The sequence below is a fragment of the Empidonax traillii genome, unplaced genomic scaffold (genome assembly GCF_003031625.1).
Source record: "Empidonax traillii isolate 1590-97213 ecotype Southwest subspecies unplaced genomic scaffold, ASM303162v1 scaffold65:size4453928, whole genome shotgun sequence".
Taxonomy (NCBI): Eukaryota; Metazoa; Chordata; class Aves; order Passeriformes; family Tyrannidae; genus Empidonax; species Empidonax traillii.
Window position 1 is genome coordinate 563,763 of NW_020955258.1, and position 9,229 is coordinate 572,991.

A 9,229-nucleotide genomic window follows, 5' to 3' on the forward strand; every position below is an offset into this window, starting at 1 on the left:
TATTTAAGCCCCGGAGTAAAATACACGGCTCAGCCGGGCGCGGTAATAATCCGTTTAGCCGTAACCTAAATCGCCGGCGCCGGGGCCGCGCAGCCGGGCAGGGAGCAGCGCCTCCGCCTCGCCGCGGGACCCTGCGCGGAGCCGTCTCCTGCCTCGCTGCCGCCTTCTCCGTGGAGAGCAGCTCCGGAAAGTTTCGCCGAGGGAAGCGCCGCCGCCGCGCTGCCAGCGCCGCCGGAGTCGAGGAAGAAAGTCGAGGAGGTTCGGCGCGGAGCCGCGTTCCTCCCGCCGCGCCCCTGCCCCGCCGCCGCCCTCCGGGCGCTGATGCCCCTGGGGCGTCGCGCCGGCCGCCTCTGAAGGATTTCCTGAGGCTCTCCGCGACCCCGGCCGCCCCGGCGATGAGAGCCGGAGGAGGATGCGGCGGAGCGGCTGCCGCCAGCTGCCCCTGGCTGGGACTGGCCGCCCTGCTGGTCGCCCTGCTCGGGACCCCCGCGGGCGCGGCATCGCAGCAGTACCACGGCGAGAAGGGCATCTCCGTGCCGGACCACGGTTTCTGCCAACCCATCTCCATCCCGCTCTGCACGGATATCGCCTACAACCAGACCATCCTGCCCAACCTGCTGGGCCACACCAACCAGGAGGACGCGGGGCTGGAGGTGCACCAGTTCTACCCGCTGGTCAAGGTGCAGTGTTCGCCCGAGCTCAAGTTCTTCCTCTGCTCCATGTACGCGCCGGTGTGCACCGTGCTGGAGCAGGCCATCCCGCCCTGCCGCTCCCTCTGCGAGCGGGCCCGGCAGGGCTGCGAGGCGCTCATGAACAAGTTCGGCTTCCAGTGGCCAGAGAGGCTCCGCTGCGAGAACTTCCCTGTCCACGGTGCGGGTGAGATCTGCGTGGGGCAGAACACGTCAGATGCCCCACCAGGGCCTGGCGGTGCGGCGGGCCGGGGGGCCACTGCCCACCCCACGGCTGGCTACCTCCCTGACTTTCCCACCCCGCCACAGCCGCCCTCTGGCTTCTCCTTCTCCTGCCCGCGGCAGCTCAAAGTGCCCTCTTACTTGGGCTACCGGTTCCTGGGGGAGCGGGACTGCGGTGCCCCCTGTGAGCCGGCCCGGCCCAACGGGCTCATGTACTTCAAGGAGGCGGAGGTGCGATTTGCCCGGCTGTGGGTGGGTGTGTGGTCCGTGCTCTGCTGCGCCTCCACCCTCTTCACCGTGCTCACCTATCTGGTAGACATGCGCCGTTTCAGCTACCCGGAGCGGCCCATCATCTTCCTCTCGGGCTGCTATTTCATGGTGGCAGTGGCCTACGCAGCGGGCTTCCTGCTGGAGGAGCGGGTGGTGTGTCTGGAGCGCTTCTCCGAGGATGGCTACCGCACTGTGGCCCAAGGCACCAAGAAAGAAGGCTGCACCATTCTCTTCATGATCCTCTACTTCTTCGGCATGGCCAGCTCTATCTGGTGGGTCATCCTGTCCCTCACCTGGTTCCTGGCTGCAGGCATGAAGTGGGGCCACGAGGCCATCGAGGCCAACTCCCAGTATTTCCACCTGGCTGCCTGGGCTGTGCCTGCTGTCAAAACCATCACCATCTTGGCCATGGGGCAGGTGGATGGGGATGTACTCAGTGGGGTGTGTTACGTAGGTATCTACAGTGTGGACTCACTGAGGGGCTTTGTGCTGGCGCCCTTGTTTGTGTATCTCTTCATTGGCACTTCCTTCCTGCTGGCTGGCTTTGTGTCCTTGTTTCGCATCCGCACCATCATGAAGCACGATGGCACCAAGACGGAGAAGCTGGAGAAGCTGATGGTGCGCATTGGTGTCTTCAGTGTCCTCTACACGGTGCCTGCCACCATTGTCCTGGCATGCTACTTCTACGAGCAGGCCTTCCGTGGCACCTGGGAGAAGACGTGGCTCCTCCAGACCTGCAAAACGTACGCCGTGCCCTGTCCCAGCCACTTTGCCCCTATGAGCCCAGACTTCACCGTCTTCATGATCAAGTACCTCATGACCATGATTGTTGGGATCACGACTGGCTTCTGGATCTGGTCTGGCAAAACCCTTCAGTCCTGGCGACGCTTCTACCACAGACTCAGCACCGGCAGCAAAGGCGAGACAGCAGTATGAGACCCCCTGTCCCCTCTGGCACACACACACTCACGCATGCACACATGCAGAGGAGACAGATACTCGGCAGAAGGGCAGGGCAATGGTTCCCTGAAGAGGGAGGAAGGGAGGCAATTCCAAACTTTTTCTTCCTCACAGAAGGTTTGAACAAAAGATATAATTATTGCATAAAGGATCAGTCAAACTGTGTTCAGTGGTGCTTAGGCCCAGCTAAGTGGAAGAGGACTGAAAAAGAGGCCACTGGTGGGATGGGAGAGTCGTTCATTCCAGAAGTCCCTCTACTTCTCTCTACCCCTTGCTACCCCTGTCCAGGAAAAAAAACTCCAACCCAACTAAAATCATCCTGCCTTGCTTTGGACAAGAGGGAGGGGAAGCCAGATCTGTTGAGCTACCGCTGCCGAGAGGGAGCCCAATAATCCCTGAGTTGCCGGGGCCAAACTGCAGCGCGGGCAGGGTAACTCCCGAGCCCGACTCGCTGCCTGCTCCTTCCAGCTCGGCGGAGCCATCACGTGAGTACTGCACAGCCGGCTACAGCCCGACCGTGTGCCGGGGAGATGCCTCTGTTCTGTCAGCTCACAAGTTCCTTTTTACCTCACTGATACCTGTTGTAATTGTTTTAAAGTAAAAACTTGGCCCTCCATCTGTTGTTCTTGCTGCTGTGGGGAAGGAGGGGGTTGCTATTCCACACCCTGAAAAGAAATGACTTGTTGCTTTTCAGCAGAAGGCTTTTCCCCCTTGCCTTTGTTCTAGGAGACAAAGGGGGAAACAAAAGTGTTTTCTATGTAGAAAGGCATAAGCATGGGATCGGTTTTTATGGGCAAACTGACAAAAAGAAGTCGTTGAGGTTCACCCTTGGATCTGAGGAGCTCACAGAAATAAACATTCCTTTTATGAAAAAAGGAGGAGGCAGGATGTTTTCCTACCGTTCAATATGGGTCGCTTTTCTAAGCTGAAGGAAACGCAAGATTTAGAGGGCAAGAAGAGCTTAACCGAGAGCACCTGCCAAAACAAGAGCCATTAAAATATGTAACGTAAAGATGGGATTTTTTTTTCTACCCTTCCCATAAACCTGCTTTCTCTCCTGCTTTGCAGTGAGGTCACTGCAGACAAAGTCAATACACAGCCGGATTCTGGGGACGGGAGGAATCTTTTTGGCTCACGATGGACCCTTTGCCTGCTCCTCAGGTTCCCTGAGCTGCATGGCAATGACTCCTGGTTCAAGAGGGGGCTGGGGTTTAAAAAGCAGTTTCTGCAAGTGAGGAGCCTTCTAATTTCGGCTAAAATGCAGCTGGCTAAGTTTCCAGTGATCGCTCTTTGGAAGGAAAAACATTCAGAAATTAATCAACAAGTTCATTGTTTTCTTTTTGAAATGTGACAGATTTTTCTATTCTGAAAATTTTTAAGTTTTGTTCATATTTTATTTTTTACATACTACTTTATATTCACTGAAGGGTTGTTTTTATCAGTATATATGTGTGTGTGTATATTCTTGTCTAAGGACAAAATAGGAAATTCTGGATTTTTAGCAAGTCTCCAACCTATAGCTGCTCTTCATGTTTTTTTGGGGGGAAAAGTGTCTGGAACGAAACTTAAAAAAGAAAAAAACCTGTTCAGGGTGAGGGGGAACAGACTGCTGCTGTCTGAGGGTGTACCAGCAGTCTGGGCATCAGGAATGGGCCCATCAGCCAAATCCTTCAGTAGATCTGATTTCAGACTTGCAGGGCTTGGGGTTTTGTCTCTTATAATGTGCACGTGGAAGAGAAAAAAAAAAAAAGTGTGTAAGACAAGTACAGTATGTATATTTTGTAAATCTCATTTTTGTAAGAAAATATGTATTTATGTTTTTACTTGATTTTTTTGAAGGTCTGTATGAGGCCCTGCTTCACCCCATGTACAGATCACTAAATAAATAATTTTTAATACAAAGGTTCTAATAAAGTTCTTTCAGTCTTTGGACACTTGGCAGGTTTGAGAATGGGGGGAAGCCCTGTGAGTGGTGTTTTCACCCCCACTTTGTTATGGGAGATGCAAGAGACTTTTTGGTGAATGCATTGACCAGAAACTCAGCTGTGACTTCAAACCAGCTTTTCTGATTAGCAGCCCCTCACAATAGGAGAGCACATTTTGAGACAGCTGGTTTCAGATGTCTGCCCTCACTTGAGGTACTTGCATCCTAGCCAAGTTTTCTTTCAGGCTCTGCCTCTTGCTGAGGGCAAGCTGATAAACCAGTTCCTTATCTAGAAATTAAGGATAATGCTCTCTTCCCATTCCAAAGGGACTTCGAGATTGAGAACTGGAGGGTGCTGTAAGTGCTGTAAATTAAATCCTCACTTTGACTAGAGGAGCGTCCTAGGGAAACACTAAGGACTAGGTTCTTTTCAGTGGCTTTCAAAGAGCAATGTCTTGAACTGGCTTCCCCCCCCTTTCCCCCCACCCCCCCATACAGCACCTTCCCTAGCTGCAGTTTTGTTCAGGTGAATTTTACTTTAATCTTAATAGCTAGCCTGAAGCCTACATTCTTTCTTATCACAGTCATCTGAAAGCTGATAGCTTCAATGGAATGGTCTATTTGACTTAATTTTTTAAACTGAAATGAATGTTTAGATCTCGAGCTGTGTTGCCAGAATCATGGAAAGTGCCCCAACAACCAGAGCTGTACACACAATGATTTCAGCCTCCTTACGGGGTTCATCACCCTTCCTCTAACTTACACTATGCTTATACTAAAATTTGAGTTACAGAAGAGAGATCTACGGTGCCTTAGCTAGATGCCATCATAGTAGCTGTGACTGCACAGCAATATGGTTTCATTTACTAAGCATAGTATGTAAGAGGTGCACTTTGAGGGCACTGTTTTATTTGGACACCGTGCCCTCAAACTTAACCTTTTACATTTACAGAGTACGAACTACCGATTTAAAAGTTCTTTTAAGAGCTAGCCCCATTCATGCTACCTTCTCCAGAAAAGCCACGTCTTTTATCTGAAAACACCTCTCGCTGCTCCACAGAATCATCCACTTGTCAAGTTTCTTTTTTGAAAAGACCTTTGCATTCCTGCCAGTCAGGCTGCTTCAAACTGCTCCATGACATGAGCTTGCTGATCATTGCTGAGGGGGATTTCATTCCACTCACTTAGGAAACCTGAACCTTTCTATAAACATTTCCTCCCATTAATCCATCAGTGCCGGCCAGAGCGATGGAACGGCTGGAACAGCTTGGGCTCTGAAGGACTGGGAGCCGACAGGAGTGGTGGAGTGACTGACACCCCTGTGCTGTGCAGCCACAGCTGCGGCGCTAAACATGCAAGTAATCCTTGGGACACCCCGGCAGCTCAGCCCAGCCCCCTGCTCTCCACTCCCCACCCACCCCTGCTCCCTGGGCGAGAAACTGCAGTTCCACGTGAGCGCTGCTTCTTTGTCCATGTGTGGAAAACCTCATAGAGACTTTTTTTTGTTCTACAGACATTCATATCTGAGAGCAAATGTCTCTGTTTCCACCAGAAACGGCTAAAGCTGAATGCTTTTATTTCAGTATTTCCTGTTGGGTGCTTCTGGATTTAAAGTCACTTTTGCAAAATTACCCAAATCCTGTGATTTAAGGTGATTTTTAAAATTTGAAATTGTAGGTGAAATTTGATGCTGGTGTAAAGTACAAGCGACTGCTATTTACTTTTCAGCAGATGTGACTCACATCAAGACTGAATTTGCTCACAGTGGAAACAATTTGGAAAATTTCAAGTAGTGATAGTGTCTGGCCTTCCAGAATAACAAGACCTTAGGAAGCAACAGTTATCACTGATCAATATCCCTGTAAGTTTACACCATACACTACATTTTTATGAAAACTATAAACACTGGTTCTTAAGTTTCAGAGACATTTGCATAACTTTCTAAAATAAAGTATTATTGTTTCAGGCAAGTTACACAGGAGGTTTTAACAGTTCTAGAGTTCACAAATAGCAGCAGCAACTGAATGTTTGTTTCCAGAAAATAAGTGCTTTCATAATAAGTCAGTGTTTGTTTGGGTTTATTTTTGGTGGAATACCCACACCAGAGATTGAATGTTTTTGTCTTAGTATTTCACCCACAACCAATAGCTTTGCATGCAAGTAAAAACCACACATCTCTGTGTTCACCAACTGGCAACAGTAAACATTACTTATAATTTCACATGGGCTTAGAAACAAAATTACTAGCTTGTATCTTAAATACTCTTTTTTTTTTTCTCTCTATCTCATTCTCATTTCCTTCCAGACCTTACAGGTACCTCACTTACACCCTCCTCCTCATACTTGCCTTCTACTCCTTTTAGTTTTTAAAACCATGAATCCAGCTGAAAGAAATTTGGTCTGTTGCTTGGTGAGGAAAAGATGACTCTGAATCTTCAGCACTACAACTGTTCATCGAGATAGACTATTGCCAAGCCTGCTCTATATAAACCAGGATAATTGTTTCATGCCAACATGAGCGTGTGGTTTTGGCAGCTACAACACTGCACAGGATAATATAGGACTGGGGGAATAAATACAGTCATGGCATGTTCCCAAATGCCCCACTTAGAACTGACACATTTTGACTAAAATGATGCTCAAACTGTAAAACTAAAACATGTACATCAGGGTTTAATGCTGCTCAGACAAACAGTTTGTGCTGCAGTCAGAGGAGCATAGAGAGGGCTTTGACGCTGTTCGAGGTTCAGGGCTCTCTGGTGTGGGTGGATGGGCACTGCTTGTCTCAAAACCAGAGCAGGGGAAGGAAGGCACTGACAGCACTTTCTCCTAATTCAGGTAAAGACTGGGCCGAAGCACAGTGTCCCCACAGCTGCAGCCAAACGGGCTTTGACTGAATGATGCCCTGGGAGAACAGATGGGCCCAACCAGGGTCATGGGCACTCCCTTGGTCCTCTCTGTACAGCCACTCTAACCAGGAAACTACGGGACTGGGATAAATGAAAATATGGATAAAAAGCAGGAATAAGCAGGGCCTAGAGCACATTTTTAAATAACAGTTGTAAATTGGGGTAGATCACTAATCCATGTAGTCAAGAAATCCTGCTAGAAACAACTTGTTCATTTTGGCTGCTGCAGCTGCATCACAACTTGGGTTGGTTATAGGCAACCCTTTGCTTAAGCATGTTGCTCCTACAAATACAGGTGGAAAATCAGTGCCTGCTGCCACGAGGAGAAGTCTGTATGAGTAGGTTTTGGCTGCACAGGTCTTGGAAATTAACCTTATTGTGCGGCCACTAGGGTAGCCATAATCTTACTATTAACACTAATTAATCCCAAAGACCAGGATGAGAACTAGGAAGAAAGAAAAAACCAAAGAGGCCCAGTTCTCCCCTGCCTCCAGTTTTACTGGAGGTATTGGCAGTTCTAGCACTGTTCTCAAACCAATCTGCAAGAAGGCAATGTCATTCTCAGGGCAGGCAAGGAAAAAGTTTATTCTCACCATACCATCCTTTTCCTCAGGCTCACACACTGAGGGACTTGGAAAAGCTTGTGGTGAACAGGGAATTCTGCCAGGAGTTGTCGTAGAAGAAAAGTATATTATCTGGCCCAGATGAACACAAAAGTGTGTTCTAGCAAGTAGGCACCAATCTAGGATTTGGAGGACAAGTGCTTGATTACCTTCACTGTCACAGATGGTGGACAGACCCCATACAGACTTTCAGCAGTGTTCAGGCAGCTAAAGATGGAGGTGGATTACATGGAAAGCACTTTTCACAAGCATTTAAATTCCCAGGTGCATAGCTTGGTAATTGACTAGAAAACCTTGTCTCTGTCTCTAATTCCTTGTCTGTAAAATTGGAACAGTGACACTTCCATATATTATAGGCACCTTGTGAAAATGAATACTCTCAAAATCAGAGGAAATGAAATACAATTATAATAGGGTTTGTATAAATAACTCTGTCAGGTCTTTGTCCCACATTCTGATGGTATACAAGGAGATTCTGTTTTAGAGAATGCCAAATTATTGCTAGAATAAATTATTTGTATGTTTCCCAACATCTTATCTAAAACTAGTCAGGCTGAGCACATGCTTCCACAGGAGTATCACTCTAGCCAGGGTTCAAATGCAAGGTGTGAGAGAGTATAAAGAGGCAAGCTAGGTACACAGAAAACTACACTGACCTGCACAGAAATCAACAGCTGTTGACTACACTGAAACAAAATGGACTTGTGTTATCCTGGTGCTTAGCAGAGATTAGAATTTCAGCCCATCTGTGCTGGTACTACTGATTCAAAGAAATCCTTGAAGTTTATGTAAAGCACATTTTTATTACGGCCGGGGAGATGCAGGGGGTTTTGCCCCCCCCCCCCCCCCCCGTGCATTCCATCGAGTAAAGAAACACAACAGCTTTTTATACATTTGAAGGAGTGAGTTTCAAAATTATCTATCACATACACTCTTTATGAAGTCTGCCTTATCTAAATAGACATTTGTTTACCTAACTCCTATTCTTACTAGTATAGAGTCATTACATAAAGTTTTATCAGTTCAAACAGCTTAGGTTTCCCCCACCCCTCTTCTGTCTCCCTTGCCATACCCCATGCTAAAAGTCCTTTCTGCCTTCCCTGACTATACCTTCTGTTTACGTAAGTTAGCTTTATCTTAACTACCCACAGTTTGGGCAGCAACCTTCTTTCAAGCAGTTACAGTTTTGCAAAGTCACATTTAACATAGGTAAGTTTTACCAGCATAAATAAATTTTAATTGTATTTTATCTTGTCTGCATTTCACTACACTGTGCTTAACTCTTCCGGTACTCCTGAAGCTCTCACTTTCTAAATGCTATTAACAAAGTTATTACCGAGTTCTTATTGGCAATAGTCTGTCTCCATGACAACTCTGCTGTCCCTTTCTAAACCGGTACCATTCCCTTCAGCTTGCTGCAAGTGGACTCTAAATCACAGCAGGAGGCCTAAAGCCAAGGTTTCATCCAAGCTCTTGGCAGGAAGAACTCACCTTCCCTGCCATGTTTTCACTTCATCTCTGAGCTCCTCAGCAGTTTCTTTCTGATACCATGACCTCCAACAACACTTTTGTCTTTACTAAAGATGGCCAAGTAGAAGGATTAGTTGGCTGTTTGGACATCCCCCTGCCTCA

At 47.9% G+C, this 9,229-nt stretch overlaps 1 protein-coding gene across 1 annotated transcript; it reads left to right on the top strand.

Annotated features, from left to right (window-relative positions):
* The first annotated feature begins 301 nt into the window (after positions 1-301).
* FZD7 (frizzled class receptor 7) lies at positions 302-2,755 on the top strand. Its single transcript, XM_027880137.1, has one exon. It carries the CDS (start codon positions 396-398, stop codon positions 2,115-2,117), a length of 1,722 nt encoding a protein of 573 aa, XP_027735938.1. The 5' UTR covers positions 302-395; the 3' UTR covers positions 2,118-2,755.
* Positions 2,756-9,229: the final 6,474 nt, after the last annotated feature.

Coding starts and splice junctions, on each gene's coding strand:
- FZD7 (XM_027880137.1), top strand. CDS start 396: ATGAGAGCCGGAGGAGGATGCGGCGGAGCGGCTGCCGCCAGCTGCCCC.